This window comes from Ostrea edulis, chromosome 8 (genome assembly GCF_947568905.1).
Source record: "Ostrea edulis chromosome 8, xbOstEdul1.1, whole genome shotgun sequence".
NCBI lineage: Eukaryota > Metazoa > Mollusca > Bivalvia > Ostreida > Ostreidae > Ostrea > Ostrea edulis.
In genome coordinates this window covers 49904008-49931225 of record NC_079171.1, presented here as the reverse complement: position 1 = coordinate 49931225, position 27218 = coordinate 49904008, and the positions used below count along the sequence as shown (strand labels likewise).

At 34.7% G+C, this 27218-nt stretch overlaps 1 protein-coding gene across 5 annotated transcripts in view; it reads left to right on the top strand.

Annotated features, from left to right (window-relative positions):
- Positions 1–27218, top strand: part of LOC125661866 (transient receptor potential cation channel subfamily M member 2-like) — a 113387-nt gene that overhangs the window by 29335 nt on the left and 56834 nt on the right. For all 5 annotated transcript variants that reach the window (XM_056146381.1, XM_056146382.1, XM_056146380.1 and 2 more), the window contains 5 exons: positions 694–841; positions 3770–3904; positions 8456–8555; positions 24136–24367; positions 24598–24660. In XM_056146381.1, coding sequence (XP_056002356.1) covers positions 694–841; positions 3770–3904; positions 8456–8555; positions 24136–24367; positions 24598–24660 — 678 coding nt within the window. The remainder of the gene's footprint in view (positions 1–693; positions 842–3769; positions 3905–8455; positions 8556–24135; positions 24368–24597; positions 24661–27218) is intronic.

The following is a 27218-nucleotide window of genomic DNA, read 5'->3' as shown; positions in this document are numbered from 1 at the left end:
CGCGAGCGGCAAGAACAAAGCACCAGAGAGTTAATTATCAATCTTAGCTGTTGGAAATCATATTTTTGTCTACTTTTCACCAAAAACTACGTTTTTCTCCCCAAAAGTACGTATGCATGGTACTAGAAATTTAAAATTTGTTCCTTATGATGCAGTATTTAATTTTCAAATCCTTTCAAATAACTAAAATGGTCTATTTTTCAGACTAAAGCTTTGTATCTATGATTTCCAGCTTCTTGCGATTTTTCTTCGAAATCCGTGATTTTTACCCCAAAAATCTATATAATGCAAATTTCAATTGATGGCGATTTTTAATATAGCATTAAGGACACTGTAAGCTATCCAACGAACATAAAGACATTTCTGTTGCAATTAGTTCTAGGTTCGGCACAATCTGGCGTATAATGACTGGACTATATGCAGGTGATAATAGAATATTGCTACAAAAATATGGGGTGTTGACAATGGAGAAATCGAAATCATTTCGTTTGACATAAAGCTGAGTTGTTAGTTTGTCGTTAATGTCTACTTTCAATAAAATATATAAGTATGAAGCAGAAGTGGACGATTATGTGGTGTCCTTTATTTCGAGCTCGCAGGTATATAACGAATCGATATAGGAATGAAAGTTATCAATGCGATCTTACATTGTATATTTCTGCAATGATATTCAGCAACGAATTCTTATTTCAGCTAATTGATGAAAAATTAGCAACGGAAATGTTCCCCATAAAGGGAGCCAAAAGGAAGGGAGATGAGAATGGTCCTAATACGGTTAACCTGGGATCGGAAGTAGGAACATCCGCTAGAAAATTATGTCGTAAACTGCTGAAGTATGATGGTAAGAAGACATGTCATTGTATATGTATAATTAAGATGATTATTCTTTCTGATTGAATATGAAATGTGTTAATAACACGAAACGATTTGCCATTTGACAATTATCTGCACAAAAATTCCGTTTATTCCACAATATAAGTACGAAAATATAACCTTTTAAGGTTTATATCTACACTTTCTCATCATTTGTTTATCTCTAAAATAAATTTGAGAACACTTGCTTCAAGGAAATCGAGCTTCTCTGATTTCAAATATGTATACACAAAGTCTGAAAAAATAGGCAAAATATGTACAAATAGCAACATTACAAACCGCAGTTGATCAAATCTATATTGTTTATTTGGTATATATAACTTTTCCGTAAAGAAATCTTCTAAAGAAACATTTGGAAAGAAAAGTTATACATGCCAGCTCTCTGACATAGTGAATATTCAAGTTTGTAAAATTATGATCTAACCTCATTCAAGATTTCAAAATCATGACCCTGGTGGTAGGTTGGGGGCACAAAATGGGATCGTCGAGAGCGAAAATATTTTTTAAAAAATCATCCTGATGCAGTGTGGCTTTAAGTTTGTGAAGATTATGGAAAAGGAAGGATGTCAAGGTTTTATATGCGAATATATAGGGTGTATAAACCATAGTTACTCAGATGAGTGATGCGGTCCAAGGGCCTCTTGTTCTATTCATCGAATTATCGTAGTCGTTTACATAACTATATTTCTCGTTATATTGTTATGCTCCTCAAAAAAGATCGGAATAACAAATACTCACCGTCATATCTCTCCGTCCTTCCGTCGATCATTACATCCCTCCGATCTCATATCTCCCAAACTTTTTAAAATCAGAAACAGATATCATTGATTACAAATTCTTCCTAAGACAATGACGTTTGGGCCAAAGTCCTTCAAGGTTATTTTGAAAATGTCAAGGTCACTCAGAACATATGAAAATTCCCTATTTTAACAGTTTTGATACCATAAATCTTGCATGAAAAATTGATCGTAAGTAATCACAAATATTCCTTGAGACAGGAGCTTATGGAGAAATTTAAGGTCACTTGGAATATCTACCTTATATAAATAAAAAAGTTATTTCTGCCGTCAGTTTTTGAACAAGTATTAATCATATATCACATCAAAAAGTAAGATATAAATATATTTCAGACAAAGGCTATTAAATGTCATTTTGCAAAGGTCAAAGTTACTCAGAACATATACCATGTATTGAGAAAAAAAACACCTTAATTTAAGAAATATTTCAACAATTATTAATCAATCGGACAAAGATTTCTTAAAATAAATTTGGAAATGTCAAGTTCAATCAGAACATATTCCTTATCTGAGGGGAAAATGCCTCAATTTTTAAGATGAACGTCACACAATACAGTAAAACTCGAATATAGCGAACACGGATATAGCGAAATTACGGCTAGAGCGAAGTGAAATCGATTTCACCGGCAAATTCGTTATATATTCTATATAAAATTCTGCGTCTATAACGATCACGGATATAGCAAATTTACGGATATAACGAAGTAAATTCCTATTCCCCTTGAATTAAAAAAGAACGCATAAATCACCTTTTACAACGAATTTATTTTTTTTTTATTTTAAACTTGCGATTTCTAAAACTGGTGTTTCATTGCCATAAAGGATCCACACTTATTACGAAATTTCTGTTTGTATTTTTTTAAAAAAAAAAAAGGTTGTTAACGCAAAACAATACTTACACATACATTTAGCAAATATATTGTCGGTATTGTTTACTATTTTCGCTAATCAAATTTGAAATTTGATTGCATTTATTTTATCGTACACTCCTTTATTTGTGTAAAGCAACAAGTAAATGACAACTGCAATGGACTGTTTGTACATATATGTATTGCGCATACTTTTGTTAACATTTTTTCTCTCGACATGTTCTTGCATGACTTAATAATCAATCAAGATAAATTATCATATATAAATAATGTGTATATTTTTTGTATAAAAATATTTCTTCTCGAAAATATATAGGCTTAAGTTCTCTTAGAGACAATACAAACGCAAGAATATCAATTGCCGCTTTCTTGTACAACTGATATATATGTAGAACAAATCAGCTTTATAACGAATTCGCTATATTTGAATTATGAATTCGCTATAAACGTATAGTGAGTTACGCTTATAACGATTTTTTATAGAATATCCGCAGAAATTCGCTATATCAGAGTTTTACTGTATATTTCTTATGTATAAACTGGATGATTTCAGCTTCTCTATCGTCAACTTCCCATATTTTTGAAGCAACATTCCAATATCACCAGCATATGGTGCTTTATCGTTCAACTGATTCGATACACAAAAGCTTGTTCTGCGTAGGCTCAGTTCTCAAATCGAGGCATGCTACTAACAAACAAGATGGTGGTACGGAGGTTTCAATAGTCTAATTTTAAATTAGTACTTTGCGCATCCTATGGTCGTTATAACATTCTAGTTTTCCAATACAACGTTTCATTGGGTCAAATGGTGCCTTAATTATTTCTATCGATTGTTAGGCCTTCTTGGCCCACTGATGTTGACTACGAATAAGTCCGTTCACTTGATCAAGATATTGGTTTCACGCCTGGTGTGACCAGTCGACAGGGGATGCTTACTCCGCTTAGACATCAGATGACACCTCTGGTATATCCAGGGGCCCGTGTTTGCCCAACTCTTAATTTGGTATTGCTAATAGGAGTTATGAGCTTGATCTTCACCTTTCGTGAAAGAAACACCTTTATTTTCTCAATATTTCAACAGTTATTGATCATTTCGCGAGTCATTCCTTTAATGAAATAGTTCATTTGTTAGATGTATTTCGGGGACCATCCGTCAGCTTTACTAAAATTCTTATTGAAACTGAATTTTCATTCGCTTGCATTGCATTCATCGTCTACACTACCTTAAAGAGAAAGGAAACAACGCCAAACCAAATGACAACTCCGGTGAAAATGTTGATATATCAGATATCCTTCTTTGGTCACTGTTTGCCAACAGAACGGACTTGGCAGAAATTTGTTGGCTGAGAAGTGAAAACCACTTGTGTAAGTATGTACAATCATCATGTTCTGTTGCCAGATATTTTACAGGTGCCAAGTACTTTACAGGTATTAGCAAGTTGGTATCAGTCAAATTGTTACAAATGAGAACCCTTGAACACTTAAGGACAGGTCTAACAATTTTAATACAAATAAACATCAAACAAATTCTAAGAATAAAGTTCAGCAGTTCCTTCGGAACCTACACACACACACACACACACACACATATATATATATATATATATATATATATATATATATATATATATATCTAGAGAGAGAGAGAGAGAGAGAGAGAGAGAGAGAGAGAGAGATATTAATAAAATGTCTGAGTTAATCCTTTGCATGACATGTTAGTTCGTCATTTGAAATAAATAACAGTCTAATTATTTTCTAGAGGGATATTCCAAATGATTTACATCGTGGGCAATAACGTAAAAGGGTTATGGGGATTAAAAACACATATTTAAGGTCTTCCGTAGCAACGGAAGACCTTCTACTTATTGTGCTGGTTAAGATTATTCTTATTATTCTTTTTTTTTCCTAGACGCTAACTTTGAAGCTTCATATCTCGCTCATTCCTCAACCGATTTTGCTCAAATTTTCAGCTTTAATACATTTTACTAAAGACTTTCAAAATACTTTTAAACATTTTGGATATTCTCTTCCGCTTGCGAGTTATTTCCCTTTTAGTGAAATTTTAGGGGCTTTGGTTTCCAGATAAAGGCTCCGAGACTATAATAATTGGAGCAGAGAAAACACTGAATTGGTAAAGTAGAAGCATTGTAGTTGTGCACATCATATTTCGTTTTTTGATTTCGCCATTTAAAATGGCGATAGAGAGGGGTCAAAAATCAGGACGCCTGAAAGAGCGAAAATTTGCACATAATTTCCTTTGTATCTTTTAAACTAAAAATATTTTGTTAAGACATGTATAATAAAAGTTGTGTAGAATTTCAAGAGCTTTTATTTGACACCAGTAAAAAGGGGCTGGCCCCTTAAATTAGGGATCTACAGCCCCTAAAAGTTTTCGCTTTATAGCTCAAAAACAGCAAAGAATTCGATATGGCTTCCGATGGAAAAGTTGTTCTTTAACATCTTATTTATCTCATGAAATTGTTATTTTGTTCGAATCTTGTGTTATATTAGAGTAAAAAGCTATACCCGTAAACAAGTAGCCATTTTCATTTGGCAAGTGAGCGAGAACTCTTCATGCGTATAACTGTAATAAACTTGCTAAAAATAACATACCTGACTACAATAGATACTAATATTCATTTTAAATAAGGTTTTTAACATGCTCTGTGGTTCAAATACAAATTATTTAGTGATACATTTCTCTTTTTCTTTCGTTTTAACATAAACAAACCTTCAACAACAACAAAAGGAGAGAGATAAATTATCTTTTATTTGTTTCATATTAGAATTAAAATAAGTAATATACATAAAAATAAAACGTTCAAACGTATAATAAATCATGGTCAATAACTGCAAGCTGTTTACATTCTTCACGGTCAGCGTTGTTTATACAGTTATGTAACCCAACTCTCGCCTCGCTCGCAGGTGGCCAGAGTGACAAGCTTGCATAATCAAAACAAAAACATCGAAGCTAACTCGGCTTTCGTCCATCGCATAAATAAACACATCAATTACTGGAAAATTATGTTTGAAATCATTTTGAATCCTTTTACATTATATCATACTTAATTAACAATTATATTATGTTTTATTTCAATTATAAAGTAATTGTAAAGATGCTACCGCAAACATTTCGAGTTAGTGATCAATGGACCTCATAATATTTGTGTCAAGTTATACATACATTTAAAAAAACCTACACAATTTTCCTGATTATTTATCGGGTTGTCATTTTCCTCACAATAAGTTTACGGTAAGGGTATGTGACGTTTCTAATTGTCAGAAAAAATCGTACTAAATAAAATGAAGTAGTTTTAAGTTTTATTAACTTATAATTGTCTGCATACAGAAGGATTTATTTGTCGGTTCATTTCATTTCATCTAAATACAATCATGCGTGCAAGTAGATGCGGTTTTTATAAGTGAAATGAAAAAGGCAAGAGCGCCCCAAACATATATATACATCTCAAGCGTCTTATTGTGTTTAATTTTGGAGATTCATCACATGTGGACAAGCAATCAGTGATTTAACTCTACTTTAGCCAGTTGATACACAAGCTTTCTGCATTCTCTACAAAGTGAAAAAATGGATCCTTTTTGTAAGCATAACAAATAATTTATAAACTTTATTTTTTAAATCACGGGTTCTTATCATGATTATACCAACTCTAAACATGTATAGAAAATCATCAGAAATCCACATCGAATCAGTCTCATTTCATTCAGTCATTAACTGCAAGCATTTTACATACACACCGGGGTTTGTTCTTGTTTACAATTACGTAACCCATGGCTCGATTGCCCGAGTTCGGAGCCATCGTATGTGTACCAGCGATCAGCGGCAATACATGTACACACAAAAACATTACCGTTTTAATGTAATTTGCAAACACAACGATTTACAGAAAATTATGTTTTTAATAAAATCGGATTTTTCAAATGATTGGTGGAAGGACAGGAAGTTCCAGTTCCCACCCTCCAATATTTTTGCCAACATATGCTTGACAGTATACAATACAGATCGTTAATTTACGGTCATGCCCTTTCCAGGGACGTAAAACCCGGGGGGGGGGGGGGGCAGGAAACCTAACGTTTTACTGTTAATTTACTATGAAAATGGTCATTTGAAGGCCTGTTGCCCCCCCCCCCCACTTTTGTAGTGAAATGCGCTAATGTTATGTAAAGAACAAATTTTTTGGTGTACAGAAAAGTTGGAACCTACCCCACCCCACCCCACCCCCCACCCCCCACCCCCCCGAAATAGGATTTTTGACTTTGGGAAATTGTCCGTTTTATTCTTTTTTTTTTTTTTTTTTTTTTTTTTTGCTTGTTAAAGATTTTTTGGTAAGTGGAATTTTTTTTTCTGGCCGCCCCCCCCCCCCCCACTTTCAAAAACGATGTTACGTGCCTGCTTTCAATCTGCCTTATGTCTACCTCTTTTGTTTTTACCTATTGAGGATTTTCTGTTTGCTTGCCTGCCTCTAACTATATTGCTTTCTACGGACTTGACTCGTGACTCTTATAATGATAGTACGCTGATGAAAATGTCTTTGCGCGTTCATTTCGGTGTTGAAAATGAATACACTTGCCGGTCAATGGAAGGTTTGGATTTAGATTTTTTAGAAATAAAAATTGAGATAGGACTTTAAATTGATACATCATTTTATATATGAAAAAAACTTATTAAGATTTACTTATTAAAGAATTGATTAATCATATTTTCCTGTTGAAACATGAAAATTTGAACACATATTCTGAATTGCATACATGTATTACTTTAATTTATAGTAATTCAAAAAACCTGCTTCCTGGGCTTCGAGATTCAAGGCCAGAGCAGTTCAACAACAAAGATGTCGACATTTTCAAAGACCTGTATAGGACGTAAAACATATACAATAGATCATATAATCACTGGGATGAACTCAATGAGAAAAAAAAAGCAATTGTTGCTTATCAAAGTTCGAGGGGCAACACTACTTTTCATAAAACCTTCCCATTAATATCTGACAATCTAACAAAAGAGACTGTCTCTTCGAGCCGGAAGAACAGATAGCAATATCACCGAACACTAATCATAGTTCCAGCAAACAAAGTTTAAGATATCACCAAGTCCGCCTATCCGTGCAAATGTGCCCAGACCGCAACTTTTAAAAATACACCGTAAGCTCAATCTTCACATAAAGATTATTAATGACAATAACATAAATAATCTTGATGTAAGGTCATTTGCACCATTTCTAAAGGTCTAAAAGTTAAAAATTGATTAGAGTCTTAATAGATCTAACTAATGGCAAATTTTAATTAATACTGAAAGAAAAGTTTCCATATGATCAAAGAAAGTGTCCTGGCCTTGACCCATGCTCATATTGTCAAGTTCACTTTTTTGAAAATACAAACCCTGTCCTGACCATATGCTGTAATGAAGAAACATTTAGATTTCATACTTACAACAGATTTTCATGTTAATTGAGGCTGCATTAGGACCTGACCCAAGGACATATGGTCAAGTTCAAGGTTTTTATGTCACACAGCTCCGACGGAAGACCTCTCGTTGCTTTGCAACGAGCTTTGCTCTAGTTCTTCTTATGTTTGTTTAAGAGAGGTTGAGCAATTGACCGTGTGCGTCTGCGTGTACATACTGAAGTATCTTTACAAGTACACGCATCCAATGTAATGTTACGTTTAATGAAGAGTACGTGTATGCGTACGTGTAAAACCATTGATTACAAAAGAATTGATTGGATAAAAATGTGCAAAATAAACAAAACAGGGTTTACTGCCTTAAGATTAAAGAAATTATATATATATATATATATATATATATATATATATATCAATTTCTATTTTGCCATCGGCGATTGCATCAATTTGAATTCTATATCATGGTTAAGTTCCATAATTTCTATTTTATATCAGTGACTGGTTTAATCTCCTCTGCTATTCTAAAGAAATTGTCCAGGAAAGCGAATAATATGAAAGAGGAAAGATTTTCAAGGGATCTGGAGAACCATTCCATGTGAGTAGAATTTTTTAACTACTTCCTGGTTGGGGATTTATCCCGATCAGGGTATATCTAAAATGATCTATACTCTGAAATCGAATATCCTTCCCTATATACATGGATATGAATGCCAATGTGAACTTTGGTACACTGAAAATTTTACGTAATAATGTCGCATATTTCTCGAAGATCACACTTTTTCTTAAATCACGCTTGTATATACGTCCGATAACTACCACTGTATGTAAAAATAATAATATTTTGTGATTACTATGTTTAAGATTGTAGAGTATTACATTGTGTATTAGAGTTTCATTAAGGTCTTCCATAACAACGGAAGACATTCTATTGATTGTGCTGGTTAAGATTATTCTTATTATTCTTCCTTTGTTTTCCTTTTTACTAAACGCTAACTTTGAAGCTTCATATCTCACTCATTTCTGCATGGATTTTGCTCAAATTTTCAGGGTTTAAAAACTTTAAAGAACAATTTTAAAAGCATGTACATTTCAGAAATTCCCTTCTGTTCACGAGTTATTCCCCTTTGAATGAAAGTTTAAGTGCTTTGGTTTCCAGACAAAGGCTCCGAGACTGTATAAGCTTGAGCAGAAGATGCATTGAAAATTAAAAGTAGGAACATTGTAGTTGTGCACATCGTTTTTTGATTACAGCGTTCGAAATAGTGGTTGACAGGGTTCAAAAATTTTGTTTACAATTACGTAACCGCCTCGAGGAACCATCGCGTGTGAACCAGGGCATGTACACAAAGTAAAAACATTGTCGTCCTAAATATAACACAGAATGTTATGTTTTTGATCATATTGGATTTTTTGAATAATTCAGTCTTTCCGGTGATGTATATATGTTTTCTCATAAACGGTTAAAGATTGAGTCTTCAAACTTTTAGGGATGATATATGGTGACTTGTAGCTCTGTAATAACGTTTATCATTGCCATCCGTCACTTCCGTCCGTCACCGGAAGTGAATAAAAGAAACTTCAAATTTCAAAATTATGCTTTTGAAATAACACTTGCACAGATTAATTCGGTCTCTTTCGGTGTTTCAAAAATGTTACACTTACCGGAAGTTTAACCAACAACTTCCGGTTTTTAGAGAAAAACTTCGAAAAATTGATATTTCTTTGTCTTCGCATATCTCACTTATCTATCAACTTTTTACTAAGATATTTAAAGATATTTTTTACATTATCCAACTCTGGAGTACCCTTTAATCCTTTTTCAAAATTCACTTCCGGTCGCAAGTTACGGCCGAATTTCAGTTTTTCAAATGACATTTTGTCTGGGCGTTTTCTCATAAACGGTTAAAGATTGAGTCTTCAAACTTTTAGGGATGATAGATGGTGACTTGTAGCTCTGTAATAATGTTTATCATTTCCATCCGTCACTTCCGTCCGTCACCGGAAGTAAATAAAAGAAACGTCAAATTTCAAAATTATGCTTTTGAAATAAAACTTGCACAGATTAATTCGGTCTCTTTCGGTGTTTCAAAAAATGTTACATTTACCGGAAGTTTAACCAACAACTTCCGGTTTTTAGAGAAAAACTTCGAAAAATTGATATTTCTTTGTCTTTGCATATCTCACTTATCTATCAACTTTTTACGTCCATGGAATGATTAAGTCTCTTTCGGAGTTTCAGAACATGTTAGACTTACATCCTATCTCGTCAGAAAGTGGACGGAAGACCTATTCGTTGCTAGCAACGAGATCATTTCTAGTTATTATTATTTTTTTCCCTTTCGTCTCCAAGACCGTTGGATGGATTTTCCTGAAACTTTCACAGATTATTGAGAATGATGGTACCTCCAGGCATTTTTTTCATTTTTTCAAAATTCACTTCCGGTCGCAAGATATGTCCAATTTTCGTCTTTTTACAAGATATCTTGTCCAGTGTTTTTCTCAGAAACGGTAAAAGATAGAGTCACCAAATTTTCAGAGTTAATAGATCTCACTTTGTAGGCGTGCAGTACGGGGTTAAGAGTGTCGGCCGTCACTTCCGGTCGTCAACGGAAGTGATTAAATGAATCATATATTTCAAATTTTTTTTCTTTCAAACTGAAACCTATATCGGTTTACTAGGTCTGGTTCTTATTCTCAAAAAAATGTTGACCCCACCGGAAGTTGAATCTTCAACTTCCGGTTATATCAAAGAAAGACTATTCATTCTCTCATTTTTCAGTGCCATAATTCTCGGTCATAAAACAAGTTAAAGAATTGAATTTTACATATTTTATAGACACTATAAATGTCTAAATTAATTCAAATATTTTTTAAAAATTCACTTCCGGTCGCGAGATATATGGTGGACATATTCAAACCTTGTTTTTTCAGTTTCTCAATAATGAATATAGATAGACGCTTGAAACTTGTAGAGTTGATCAACTAACATTAGTCCATTGTACACATACATTCAATTATTTTGTCCGTCACTTCCGGTCTATACCGGAAGTACTTGAAAAAATGTCGATTTTCCGATTTTGTTCGAGTGATTTCTCAGAGATGGCTGAAATTTTCAAGAATAATGTCTTATGAAATGACCTTGCTATAATTATTTTTGTTTTTACAAAATTCACTTCCGGTCGGAAAATAGGGCCGATTTTCTGTTTCTCAAAAGGAATTTTATCCAGCATTTTTCTTGGAAAAGGTCAAGTATAGGTTCATCAAATATTCAGGGATGATCAATCTCCGTTTGTAAGCGTGCGGTAGGGGGTTGAACATGTCGACCGTCACTTCCTGTCGTCACCGGAAGTGATGGAAAGAATCGCAAATTTCAAACTTTTTCCTTTAAATTGAAACCTATACTAGTTTATTAACTATCTTTCAAAGTGTCAAAAGAATATTGACTCTGTCGGTAGTCAAAACGACTACTTCCGGTTTCTTGATAAAATACTTTTTTACTTTTCGTCTCTTTGTCCCCAAAAATCTCGCTTATATTTGAAGTCTTTCATATGATTTTCACATGTCTTAATAAAAGTATCAACTTCTAAAGTTTTGATAATTTTGTTTTACAAAATTGACTTCCGGTCGGTAGTAACCTACTACTTTTTCTTTCTTTAGTCTACTTCTTTTTGTTGAAAACTTTTTCAGATAGAGACGTGAAATATTCAGGGAATATAGACAGTAAAGAGTCGCTGTCATTTATAGGAAAACGCATCTGAATAGAACTTCCGGTCGTCACCGGAAGTTATGAGAAAGGAGTAAAAAATTCGATAATACATTTCTCATTCATTGTTAAGGCACGTTTTCTGATACATTTAAATGCTTTTTGTAGGAATAGAAAGCTCTTTACCGGAAGATGTCTAACGGAAGACCTACTCATTACTAGTTATGAGTATCTAGTTATTATTATTATTATTAAGGTCTTCCGTTTCCTATAGTGATTCTACTGTTTATTATTATTATTATTAAGGTCTTCCGTTCTTCACGGAAGACCTTATAGTGATTCTACTGTTTCTTATTAAGGTCTTCCGTTCCAGACGGAAGACCTTATAGTGATTCTACTGTTTATTAAGGTCTTCCGTTCTTCACGGAAGACCTTATAGTGATTCTACTGTTTCTTATTATTAAGGTCTTCCGTCTCCTGCGGAAGACCTTACTATTATTGTTCGCGTTCTTCTTCATTGTTATTATTATTAAGGTCTTCCGTCTCCTGCGGAAGACCTTACTATTATTGTTCGCGTTCTTCTTCTTCATTATTATTATTATTATTATTTTCCTTTGTAGTACACGCGTTTTTCTCAGCCATTTCTCGATCGATTTTCACGAAATTTTCAGGAAAGATGTCTTTTGGTGACGAGACTTTGCTTGCAAAATTTCGTGCTTGACGTCACTTCCGGTCAGGAGTTATCTCTCTTTTAGTGACTTTTTGAAGGGCCTTGTTGTCCACACATCTCCTCCGTTAGTTTTGAAGCTAGAGTCTTGAAATTTCTACACAAGATAGAGTAAACATTTTAAAAGATTTGTGGGGGATTCGATTTTACCGGAGGCGATTTGCCTAAAAGCTCGCCTGGACCTGAAAAAATGGATGCCAAAAATTTTCAAATATCTCGAAAATCCTTAATATTTTGGTATAAGTCAAAGAACAAAAAATGTTCATCTCAACAATCCAAATCTATTCATATAAAAATTTAGGTCATATGTTACGTAATAAGGGATTTTAAGGGCCAAAACCATAAAAATTTTACCCCTTGTATCTCGAAAACGACAAATATTTTGAAAAGCAATAAAGAACAAAAGTTGTTCAGAATGATGATCTGAACAATATGCATATTTCGTTTTTACCCTATGTGGCCCCGTTCGGGAGCTACAGCTTGGCCCCTAAAAATTACTTCTAGAAATAACTCGAGAACGGTAAAGAATTTCTAAATACTTGTTGAACAAAAAAATGTTTGAAATGTCATGACCTTTCTTACGATATCAAGCAAAAGGGGCTGACCCTTTAAATTAGGGGCCCAGAAGGGTCCAAAGGTTTATAAGAATATCTCAGAAACTATTAATATTTTGTAATAAGTCATTGAAGCGGAAATGTTCATCTAAACGAGCTTGTTCTTATCAAATCAAAAAGTAGGTCATATGTTACGTAATAAGGGATTTTAAGGGCCAAAATCATAAATAATTGACGACTCATATCTTGAAAACGACAAATATTTTGAAAAGCATTATTGAACAAAAGTTGTTCAGAATGATAATCTAAACAATATGTACATTTCGTTTCTTCCCTATGTGGCCCCGTTAGGGAGCTACAGTTTGGCCCCTAAATATTTCTTGTAGAGATAACTCGAGAACGGTAAAGACTTTCTAAATACTTGTTGAGCAAAAAATGTTTAAAATGACAAGGCCTTTCTTACGATATCAAGCAAAACGGGCTGGCCCTTTAAATTAGGGGTTCAGAAGGGTCCAAATGTTTTTGAGAATATCTCAGAAACTATTAATATTTTATAATAAGTTGTAGAAGTGGAAATGTTCATCTCAACGAGCTTGATCTTATCAAATCAAAAAGTAGGTCATATGTTACGTAATTAGAGATTTTAAGGGCCAAAATCGTAAATATTTGACGCCTCATATCTTTAAAACGACATATTTTTTGAAAAGCATTATTGAACAAAAGTTGTTCAATGTGTCATAACCTATCGATCAACATCAAAAAATGGGTCTGTGGGCCTCATGGCTCGCCTGTAGAGTCGATTTTTGTCGATATCAGTCGATTTCAAAAACTTGTAACTGGTAAATATTTTGTAAGGACATATTGAACAAAAGTTGTTCAGTTTATCGTGATCTATCGATTGATATCAAGAAATAGGCCTATGGTCCTAATGGCTCGCCTGTAGAGTCGATTTTTTGTCGATATCGGTCGATCTCAATAACTTTTTACAGGTAAATATTTTGTAAAGACATATAGAACTAAAGTTGTTGAGTCTATAGAGGGCTAACAAATTACATCAAGAAATAGGCCCACGGGCCTTATGGCTCGCCTGGAGAGTCGAATTTCAAAGGAATTTCACCGCAACTTTGCTTCAGAAGCTTATGATATGAAAAATTGATTATATCTAAAGTGTCTTAAAGTCGGAAACTAAATTGGGACTCATTTGTCTTCTTTTTTTTTTTTTAACTCCGAGTGCATCAACAAATCGGACGGAAGACCTACTCGTTGCTCGCAACGAGATCGTGTCTAGTTATTCTTATTATTCTTATTCTTTCCTTATTTTTCCTCTTCTTTAGTGAGAAATTTCTCCGACCAATTTTGTGAAAGTGCTTCGACAGATCCACTTCAAACTTTGTGAGCTGATAGGGGGTCAGTAGGAGGGGTGCATTCAACTTTTCAAATTTCCAAAAAACGTCAATAACTCAAGGTTGTCGGATCTCAACCAAATTAGATTTCCAGGGTAATATAGTCACCCCGAGTCTATTTCCACCATCAAAAATTTTCTTTGAGCCGCCATTTTCAAAATGGCCGCCATATACCGAATATTTCAAACTGTTAAAATCTCTACAATATTTGGGTTCTGGAGTAAATGGAGGGTCCACAATTCATTTCTAGCATCAGTATTTCCTTCCAATCAATTTTCAAATGTTTCAAAATGGCTGCCATTGAAGAAAATGGCGGTCAAAAATCAAGTTCGTCGGATTTCAACCAAATTCAGTTTTTAGGGTTTTTTGAGAATCCTGAGTGCATATCTGACATTAAAAAGCATTTCTGACATGGGGAGGTGTTCGGAGACATTTGTGTTGGCATCCCAACACAGTTATAGCTCGTTATTCTTATTATTTTCTTCTTATTTTTCCTCTTCTTTAGTGAGAAATTTGTCCGCTCGATTTTATGAACATGCTTCGACTGATCGATTTCAAACTTTGTGAGCTGATAGAGGGTCATTACGAGGGGTGCAATCAACTTTTTAAATTTTCAAAATGGCCGCCGTTTCAAGATGTCGGCCAAAAAACGTCAAAAACTCAAGGTTGTCGGATTTCAACCAAATTCTATTTCTAGGGTAATTTAGTGACCCCGAGTCCATTTCCACCATCCAAAAAAAATTTTGAGCCGCCATTTTCAAAATGGCCGCCATATACCGAAATATTTCAAAGTGTTAAAATATTTACAACATTTGGGTTCTGGGGTTAATGGAGGGTCCACAATTCATTTCTAGCATCTGTTTTTCTTTCCAATCAATTTTCAAATCTTTCAAAATGGCCGCCATTGAAGAAAATGGCGGCCAAAAATCAGGTCCGTCGGATTTCAACCAAATTCAGTTTCTAGAGTTCTTTGAGGATCCTGAGTGCATATCTGGCATCAAGAACCATTTCTGACATGGGGAGGTGTTCGGAGACATTTGTGTTGGCATCCCAACACAGTTATAGCTCGTTATTAAGGTCTTCCGTTTCCAACGGAAGACCTTCTAGTGATTCTACTGTTTATTATTATTATTATTATTAATAAGGTTATTCCAGACGGAAGACCTTATAGTGATTCTACTGTTTATTATTAGGTCTTCCGTCTCAACGGAAGACCTTATAGTGATTCTTAGGTTTCTTTTCCTCTATTATTATTATTATTGTTCTTTTTCTTACCGATTTTGTGCACGCGATTTCTCAAAAACGACTTGATAGATTTTCATGAAACTTTGAGGAAAAATGTAAAATAAGATTTTCTAGAACAGGTTTTTTTAGTTTTGCCAAAATCACTTCCGGTCGCAAGTTACGGTCGAATTTCAGTTTTTCAAATGACATTTTGTCCGGGCGTTTTCTCATAAACGGTTAAAAATTGGGTCTTCAAACTTTCAGGGATGATCGATGGTGACTTGTAGCTGTGCAATAGGGTATTATCATTGTTATCCGTCACTTCCGGCCGTCAACGGAAGTGAGCAAAAGAAACGTCAAATTTCAAACTAATGCTTTTGAAACAAAACTTGCACAGATTAATTAGATATCATTCGGCGTTTCAGAAAATGTTAGACTTACCGGAAGTTTAATCAACAACTTCCAGTTTTTTGACAAAAACTTCGAAAAAATGGTCTTTCTTTGTCCTCGTATATCTCGTTTATGTATCAAACTTTTCATACGATATTTACAGATATTATTGACATTATCCATCTTAAGAGAACCGCGTAATACTATTTTAAAATTCACTTCCGGTCACAAGTTACGGCCGAATTTCTGTTTTTCAAATGATATTTTGTCCGGGCGTTTACTAATAAACGGTTAACAATTGAGTCTTCAAACTTTCAGGGATGATAGATGGTGACTTGTAGCTGTGCAATAGTGTATTTTCATTGCCGTCCGTCACTTCCGGCCGTCACCAGAAGTGAACAAAAGAAACGTCAAATTTCAAACTAATGATTTTGAAACAAAACTTGCATAGATTAATTGGGTGTCTTTCGGCGTTTCAGAAAATGTTAGACTTTAAGGAAATTTAATCAGCAACTTCCGGTTTTAAAAGAAAAACTTCGAAAAAATGGTCTTTTTTTGTCATCGTATATCTCGCTTAGTTATCAACATTTTAATACGATGTTTCAAGATATTATTGACATTATCCATCTCTGTAGAACTCTTTCATACTATTTCAAAATTTTCTTCCGGTCGCAAGTTACGGCCGAATTTTCGTTTTTCAAATAACATTTTGTTCGGGCGTTTTCTCCTAAACGATTAACGATTGAGTCTTTATACTTTCAGGAATGATAGATAGTGACCTGTAGCTCTGTAATAAAGGTTTATCATTGCTATCCGTCACTTCCGGCCGTCACCGGAAGTGAACAAAAGAAACGTCAAATTTCAGAGTTATGCTTTTGAAACAAAACTTGCATAGGTTCATTGGGTCTCTTTTGGAGTTTCAGAAAATGTTAGACTTACCGGAAGTTTAACCTACAACTTCCAGTTTTTAGAGGAACCCTTCGAAAAAATGGTCTTTCTTTGTTCTCATATATCTCGCTTATCTATCAACTTTTTAATACGATGTTTACAGATATTATTGACATTATCCATCTCTGGGAAACCCTTTTAATACTATTTCAAAATTCACTTCCGGTCGCGAGTAAGGGCCAAATTTCCGTTTTTCAAATGACATTTTGGTTGGCCGTTTTTTCATAAACGGTTAATAATAGAGTCTTTCAACTTTCAGGATATGATTGGTGGTGACTTGTAGCTTTCTAAAAAGATTTATAATTGTCATCCGTCACTTCCGGCCGCCACCGAAAGTCAACGAAAGAAACGTCAAATAAATTTACTCTTTTCAAACAAAATGTGTGCTTGAAATAATTAAGTGTCTTTTGGAGTTCAGAAAATGTTACAATTACCGGAAGTTTAAACAACAACTTTCGGTTTTTAGAGAAAAACTTCGAAAAAGTGTTCTTTCTTTTCTATCATATCTCTCGCTTATAAATGAAGTGTTTGTTATGATTTTCACATATACAATTGACATTATCCATCTTCAGAGTTTAGTGAATTATTTGGTGTTTTTTTCGTCAAAATTCACTTCCGTTCGTTAATATCTACGATTTCCGTTGTTGTTTTTTTCTCCAGGCGTTTTCTAATGAATAATCAAAGATTGAGTATTGAAACTTTCAGGAAAGTTAGATGGTGACAAGTAGATGTGAAATACGTGTTTCAATTTTCCTGCCGTCACTTCTGTCATCCACCGGAAGTACCTTAAAAATATGTAATTTTTCATTTTTTTCTAAAAAATTCTAATGCTCATAACATTATTTAATAGAGTGTAATGTCATACCATTTCCACCGGAAGTTGGTTCTTCGAAACCGGAAGTTGTCCCAAAACTCTGCATTTTTCACCGACATATTTATTGTGGGTTCCTACACGGTAAGTGTGGAATTTTCAATCGTTTTATGGACTCCCAAGATATTCGAAAATGAATAAAACAAAACCGAAATTGTTTGTAATTGATACATCACGTCTTACATGTATATGTTTATCACTGGGTTTTTTTTAAAAAAATAGGTGTTCATTCCATTCATGTACAGTCGTTCTTCAATAAGTGAATTCTCCCAGTCAAGATCCTATTTCGTCAGAAATTGGACGGAAGACCTATTCGTTGCTCGCAACGAGATCATTTCTAGTTATTATTATTATTTTCCCTTTTTTTTGTCGGCACGATTTCTCAGAGATGGCTGGATGGATTTTCTTGAAATTTCCAGGGATGATAGAGAATGAAAATACCCCCAGGTGTCTTTTTCATTTTTTCAAAGTTCACTTCCGGTCGTTAGAAATGTCCAATTTCCGTTTTTTAGAAGAGATTTTGTCCATCGTTTTTCTCAGAAACGGTAAAAGATAGAGTCACAAAATTTTCAGAGTTGATAGATCTCACTTTGTAGGCGTGCAGTTGGGGGTTCAAAATGTCGGCCGTCACTTCCGGTCGTCACCGGAAGTGATAAGAAGAATCGAAAAATTAAAGTTGTTGAATCGAAACCTATACCACTTTATCAGGTATCTTTTGGAGTATTGAAAACCGTTGACCCCACCAGAAGTGGAAACGTCGACTTCCGGTAATTAAAGAAAAACATTTCAAATTCTCCTTTTTTAATGCCTTAAATCTCGTTTACAAAACAAGTGTTTCACTTGTATTTAACATAGATTTTTCGAAAATTCACTTCCGGTCGTGAGATAGAGGGTGGAGAAATTCAAACTTTGCTTTTTCAGTTTCTCAATAACGAAAATATATAGACGCTTGAAACGTGTAGGGTTGATCAACTAGCATTAGGCCATTGTACACATACTTTCAATTTTTTCGTCCGTCACTTCCGCTCTATACCGGAAGTATTTAAAAAAAATGACGATTTTCCGATTTCTTCGAGTGATTTCTCAGAGATAGTTGGATAAATTTTCTTGAACTTTTCAGGAATAATGTCTGATGAAATGACATTCCTGTTGTTATTTTTGTTTTTCCAAAATTCACTTCCGGTCGGAAAATATGGCCGATTTTCTGTTTCTGAAACGAGATTTTGTCCAGCATTTTTCTTGGAAAGGGTAAAAGATAGGTTCATCAAATATTCAGGGCTGATCAATCTCTGTTTGTAAGCATGCAATAGGGTGTTGAGCATGTCGACCGTCACTTCCTGTCGTCACCGGAAGTGATGGAAATAATCGTAAATTTCAGACTTTTTCTTTTAAATTGAAACTTATACTACTTTATTAAATCTCTTTCAAAATGTCAAAAGAATATTGACCCCGTCGGTAGTCAAAACGACTACTTCCGGTTTCTTTATAAAATACTTTTTTACTTTTTGTCTCTTTGTCCCCACAAATCTCGCTTATATTTGAAGTGTTTGATATGATTTTCACATGTCTTAAGAATAGTATCAACTTCTAGAGTTTTGACAATTTCGTTTTTCAAAATTGACTTCCGGTCGGTAATTACCTACTACTTTTTCTTTCTTTAGTCTACTTCTTTTTGTTAAGATCTCTTCGGATAGAGACGTGAAATTTTCAGGGAATATAGACAGTAAAGAGTCACATCTGAATAGTACTTCCGGTCGTCACCGGAAGTTACAAGAAATGAGTTAAAAATTCGATAATACACTTCTCATTTATTGTTAAAGTACATTCTCTGATATATTTGAATGGTTTTTGTAGGATCAGAAACCTCTTTACCGGAAGTGAACAAACGGAAGACCTACTCATTACTAGTAATGAGTTTCTAGTTATTATTATTATTTTCCTTTTTGTCTCCTAGACCGTTGGATGGATTTTCCTGAAACTTTCACAGGTTATAGACAACGATGGTACCTCCAGCCTTTTTTTTTTTCATTTTTTCAAAATTCACTTCCGTTCGTCAGATACGTCCGATTTTCCGGTTTTTGAAAGAAACTTTGTCCGGGGGTAAACTTGAAAACCACAAAAGATAATCGAATGAAACTTTCAGGGATGATAGATCTATTTTCTCTATGGTGCATGGTGCGCGCACGTAATATTTTTTGTCGCCGTCACTTCCGGTCGTCACCGGAAGTGATTAAATAAATCATCAATTTCAAACTTTTTTCTTTCAAATTGAAACCTATATCGGTTTACTAAGTCTCGTTCTAATTCTCCAAAAATGTTGATTTCACAGGAAGTTCAATCTCCAACTTCCGGTTATATCAAAAAAGACCAATCATTTTCTCATTTTTCAGTGCCATAAATCTCGGTCATGAAACTAGTTAATGAGTTGAGTTTTACATATATTATAGTCACTATAGATGTCTAAAGTAACGTCAAATATTTTTGTAAAATTCACTTCCGGTCGGCAAATACGGCTTATTAGCTGTTTTCGTTCTTCAGCTTTTTTTCAGAAACGGTGAAAGATAGAGTCATCAAATTTTCAAAGTTAATAGATCTCTCTTTTTAGGCGTGCAGTAGGGGGTTAAGAATGTCGGCCGTTACTTCCGGTCGTCACCGGAAGTGATTAAATGAATCATCAATTTCAAACTTTTTTCTTTCAAATTTAAACATATATCGGTTTACTAGGTCTCGTTCTAATTCTCAAAAATTGTTGACCCCAATGGAAGTTGAATCTCCAACTTCCGGTTATATCAAAGAAAGACTATTCATTCTCTCATTTTTCAGTGCAATAAATCTCGGTCATAAAACAAGTTAATGATTTGAATTTTACATATGATATAGACACTATAAATGTCTAGAGTGAATTTAAATATTTTTGTAAAATTCACTTCCGGTCGTGAGATATGGGGTGGACAAATTCAAACCTTGTTTTTTTACTTTCTCAATAATTAATATAGATAGACGCTTGAAACTTGTAGAGTTGATCAGCTAGCATTAGTCCATTGTACACATACATTCAATTATTTTGTCCGTCACTTCCGGTCTATACCGGAAGTATTCGAAAAAATGTCGATTTTTCGATTTCTTTGAGTGATTTCTCAGAGATGGCTGGATATATTTTCTTGAAATTTTCAGGAATCATGTCTTATGAAATGACCTTGCTATCATTATTTTTGTTTTTAAAACATTCACTTCCGGTCGGAAAATACGGCCGATTTTCTGTTTCTCAAAAGGAATTTTGCCCAGCATTTTTCTTGGAAAAGGTAAAATATAGGTTCATCAAATATTCAGGGATGATCAATCTCCGTTTGTAAGCGTGCAGTAGGGGGTTGAACATGTCGACCGTCACTTCCTGTCGTCACCGGAAGTGATGGAAAGAATCGCAAATTTCAAACTTTTTCTTTTAAATTGAAACCTATACTAGTTTATTAACTGTCTTTCAAAGTGTCCATAGAATATTGACTCTGTCGGTAGTCAAAACAACTACTTCCGGTTTCTTGATAAAATACCTTTTTACTTTTTGTCTCTTTGTCTCCATAAATCTCGCTTATATTTGAAGTCATTCATATGATTTTCACATGTCTTAAAAAGTATCAACTTCTAGAGTTTTGATACTTTTTCTTTCTTTAGTCTACTTCTTTTTGTTGAGAACTCTTTCAGATAGAGAAGTGAAATTTTCAGGGAATATAGACAGTAAAGAGTCGCTGTCATTTATAGGAAAAAGCATCTCAATAGTACTTCCGGTCGTCACCGGAAGTTACGAGAAATGAGTAAAAAATTCGATAATACATTTCTCATTCATTGTCAAGGCACATTTTCTGATACATTTAAATGGTTTTTGTAGGAATAGAAAGCTCTTTACCGGAAGTGTTCTAACGGAAGACCTACTCATTACTAGTAATGAGTGTCTAGTTATTATTATTATGTTCCCCAAACAATATTGTTTTTACTCTGTTTCTTATTATTATGTCTCCGAACACAAAGTGTCGGAGACATATTGTTTTTGCTCCGTTTCTTATTATTCTTCTTATTATTATTTTCTTCTTATTTTTCCTCTTCTTTAGTGAGAAATTTGTCCGCGCGATTTTATGAACATGCTTCGACTGATCCACTTCAAACTTTGTGAGCTGATAGGGGGTCATTAGAAGGGGTGCAATCAACTTTTCAAATTTTCAAAATGGCCGCTGTTTCAAGATGGCGGCCAAAAAACGTCAAATAATCAAGGTTGTCGGATTTCAACCAAATTCGATTTGTAGGGTAATATTGTCACCCCGAGTCCATTTCCACCATCAAAATTTATTTTTGAGCCGCCATTTTCAAAATGGCCGCCATATACCGAAATATTTGAAAGATTTAAAACCTCTACAACATTTGGGTTCTGGGGTAAATGGAGGGTCCACAATTCATTTCTAGCATCAGTATTTCCTTCCAATCAATTTTCAAATGATTCAAAATGGCCGCCATTGAACAAAATGGCGGCCAAAAATCAAGTCCGTCGGATTTCAACCAAATTCAGTGTTTAGGGTTTTTTGAGAATCCTGAGTGCATATCTGGCATCAAAAAGCATTTCTGACATGGGGAGGTGTTCGGAGACATTTGTGTTGGCATCCCAACACAGTTATAGCTCGTTCTTATTTTCTTCTTATTTTTCCTCTTCTTTAGTGAGAAATTTGTCCGCTCGATTATATGAAAGTGCTTCAACCGATGCACTTTAAATTTTGTGAGCTGATAAGGGGGTCATTAGGAGGGGTGCATTCAACTTTTCAAATTTTCAAAATGGCCGCTGTTTCAAAATGGCGGCCGAAAAACATCAAAAACTAAAGATTGTCGGATTTTAACCAAATTCTATTTTTAGGGTAATTTGGTGATCCCGAGTCCATTTCCACCATCACATTTTTTTGAGCCGCCATTTGCAAAATGGCTACCATATACAGAAATATTTGAAAGTGTTAAAATCTCTATAACATTAGTGTTCTGGGGTAAATTGATAGTCCACAGTTGATTTCTAGCATCAGTATTTCCTTCCAATCAATTTTCAAATGTTTCAAAATGGCCGTCATTGAAGAAAATGGCTGCAAAAATCAAGTCCGTCGGAATTCAACCTTCCAATCAATTTTCAAATGTTTCAAAATGGCAGCCATTGAATAAAATGGCGACCAAAAATCAAGTCCGTCGGATTTCAACTAAATTTAGTTTCTAGATTTCTTTGAGTATCCTGAGTGCATATCTGGCATCAAGAACCATTTCTGACATGGGGAGGTGTTTGGAGACATTTGTGTTGGCATCCCAACACAGTTACAGCTCGTTATTATTATTTTTCTCTGGTACCTTTTGTCCGGTAGCGTTCTCAGAAACTACAAAAGGGATCGATATGAAACTTTCCAGGATGATAGTATAGCGTTTGTAGATGTGCATAGTTGTAGTCATTTTGTCTGCACGTGCATGCACGCGAACGCAATTGCACTGCCATTTTGGTACAAAAAATGGAAAATCAGAATATTAAAGGGGTCAATATGAAACCTAATTAGGATGGTAGAATAGCATTTTTAGATATGAAAAATAAGTTATTCATTGAAATGGCTTGATATTCATATCATAGGTAGATATTTTGACCCTTAACTCATCTACATGGTCAAAATTACCAATTTGCACGCGCATGCACGTGCGCTATATTTTGAGTGGATAATACTAAAGCGTCTGTAACTATCTTATTGATAAAGCGAATGAGATGACATTCACAGCATACGTATACAATATGTATATCTATATATTGGTGTAACAAAAAAATACCAACGCACACGCGCATGCAACGTTTTTCAAATGTTCAATTTTTAAAGGGCGATAACGTTTGTGTTTTTCATCAAATTCTATTGATATTAGGGGTTTAAATGTGTCTTGGTACTCCTTACAAATTATTGTGGTTAGAAGTCACTGCTCAGCACGTGTATGCACGTGTGCTGAGCAGTAATCGGACGATTTTAAAATCGATATAACTTCCTTATAATTGGTGGAAACGTTATAAAATGCATACTGTAGATACATGATACAAATGCCCGTTGAACGACATCAACAAAAATCGGAATCATACACGCGTACGCGTGTATGCACGTGCAACACTTTCTTTCATTTCGTGGTACCGAAATGACCATATCGAACGTACTACATGTAATTAAAGGCTAAAATAAAATGTTTTTTGTGATAGATTTACAAGGACATCACTTTTTAATTGGGGGAGGTTTGGGGAGCATATGTAACGGTCCCCAATACAATTAGAACTAGTTTTGTCATGAAATAATAATGTTTCCTCTTGTCACAGGCTATTTCAAAAACGCTGCTTAGATTTACTGGACAGGATGTACGACGAGAAAATGAATGACGCCAAGAAACTGATGGGTTATGAACGGAAAGTATGGGGAATTGAATCCACTCCTTTGATGTTTGCCTACGAAAATTTCATGTATGACATCGTTGCTCACACCTGTTCGCAGAAAAACATGAATAGCATATGGTACAACGGCTTGCCTCCAAACACCTGGCCATTTATATGTGTAAGGTTTTGATATCTTTTATTTCGCTGTTTCGGCATCATTCTGTCAATGCTCGTCTTTATAACTTGTCGTGGACTTGAATGGTGTCTGGTTTGTTTCATGCCAATTACTAGGCCGTTTTTACACACTTTGATGGCGGATTACTTTGTTCAGTTTCACCAACAGTTATGTAGAAAGCCAAACCTGCCATGTAGAATATTTTCATGCTACTTTTTTTTCTGTCGATCTAGTCTATCGGAGAGAAGCCATGGAAGTTTTTCACTGCACCATTAACGAAATACGTCTGCAATTTTGTAAGTATATAAACAGTGCATACATTGCAGTGAGTTTATTCTTCATACATAATCCGTCCAAGAGTGCTTCGTTGATAATGGTAGATGTTGTATATGTTGCGTCAATATGAACGAAAATCCCTGACTGCTAGTATTCGTATTGTACCACAACATATGCCAAAAGTGGTGTAAATGAAATGTGGATTGTAGAATAACTCTTTAAAAATAAAATGAAATGGTCATCCCTCATGTTATATTAAAAGCTACCTTTTTCCCATCGTAGACAGTTTTTTCTTCAACAAAAATAGAGAAAAGGAAATATCTATAACTAGAGAACAATTATTAAAAATAGTTTGTTAAATCTATCCCGTTTTACACACAATTACATCAAAACCTGCTGGAGTTCCTTATTTACAATATCTTCGACGTATGTTGGAATTCCCATGGGCAGAAATTATGTTCCTTTATTAGCTGACATCTTTTGATATCAAAATTTTCTGCATGAAGAGAAAAATGTATTGATGTGGCATTCAACTCGACGTTTGAATATATTAATGACGTTTTATTCATAAACAATGTTCATCACATTGCCAACGACGACGTTTTATTTATTAACAACTATAACTTTCATTCATATATCGATTCGATATATCTCTGTGAGCTCTAAAAAACAGACACAACAGAGTCGTCCACTTCTGCTTCATACCTGGAAATGTTATTTAAAGTAGACATTACCGGCAAACTAATAACTCGATTATATGAACAACGGTATAATTTCAATTTTCCATCATCAGCATCCCATATTTATGTTGCAACTGTTTGTTATCTTCACCTTTCATATTAGTCTTTGAGTTCCCACTAAGATGTGTTTATCACCTAAAAGAATACCAGAGTGAAAACTCCAGAATAAAAGGGGAACGTAACAAACAGTGATCAATCTCATAACTCCTACAAGCAATACAAAATAGAAATTAGGGCAAACACGGACACCTGGACACACCAGAGGTGAGATCAGGAACGTAGGGGGAGTAAGCATTCCCTGTCGATCGGTCACTGCCGCTGTGTGCCTTACATCATTATCAGGTAAACCGAGTCATCCATAGTTAAAATCAGTGTGCCATATTAATGTAGCAGTATTCCATTATCGCCTGCATATGGTGTTATATATCTCATCTGATTCGATACACAAGAGCTTATTTTTCGTTTGGTTATTTTTGAAATCGAGGCAATCTACTGACAAACAAGTTGATGATACAGGGGTTTCAACAGTTTCGATTAAAGTCAGCATTTCGCAAATTATATTGTCGCTATAACGATCTAGTTTGTCAATATAATCATTTGGTCAAATGCTGTCTGACGTGTTTCATACCGATTGCTACACCGTTCTTGGCACATTGATTTTGACTGCGGATAACCCCGTTTACCTGATCAGGATATAGGGCTCACAGCGGGTGTGGCCGGTCGAGAGGGGATGCTTACTCCTCCTAGGCATCTAATATGGGAAAGTTTACGATGGAGAAGCTGGAATCATCCCGTTTGTTATGAAGTTGAGTTGTTAGTTTGCCGTTAATATACTTTAAAATAATATCTAAGTATGAAATAGAAGTGGAAAACTCTGTGGTGACTTTCTTAAATTGTTCTGTACACACTGATTTGTCTGATCAAGATATGTGGCTCGCGGTGAATGTGACAGGTCGACAGGGGACGCTCACTCCTCCTAGATACTTCATTTTACCTTTGTTACATTATAGCCAGGGGTTCATGTTGACCAATTATCAATTTCGTATTCTATATAGAAGTTGAGATTGATAGCTGTTCATATTTTAGTTACACACATGGACGTTTATTAACACGGAAGTTATGCTCCAGGTACGATCAGTTTTTTTTTAAACCGAGGTAGACTATTGATAACTAAATTAATAAAAAAAGATAATGAGCAATAACAAATTTTACAAATCATACAAAATTAAATCCTTAAAACAACCAAGCATTGCTGTGGATGGGAAATTTTGATTTGTTATATGTTTTAATTTATCGATAAAATCTGTCATTGGGTCAGTGTTTCTGGCGTGTTTCATAAAAAAATGGTAGGTCATTCTTTACACGCTGACTTTACTGATTCTCCCTTTATTTTATCATGGTTGGTTTACCGATCGATGGGGGGATGCTTATTATCCATAGGCACTTGATTGCACCTCTGGTTTGCCAAAGAGATTAATCCCTGTTTGTTTTCTTCACTTTTCAAGGAGTTCGTATTTGTCAGATTCAAAATTTTGTGGGTTTTTAAAAATAGAAATTCAAAGGTTAATCACTGTTCGTTTATTTTACTTTTTATGAAACACGCTGGGGGGGGGGGGGGGGGGGGGAGGGGAGGGTACTGGTAGATTCTTTAGTCGTTATCATTAACGTATTCCTAAATACAACCTGCTATTAGGCTAAATTCTGTAGAACATGATTCAAACCTATTGTTAGGCCGTTTTTTATTTTAACTTTGAAGACGAATTTCTCCGTTTATCTGCTCAGGATGACATGTCCATGGAGGATGTGATTGGCAAATAGGGGGTATTTATTGGCATACT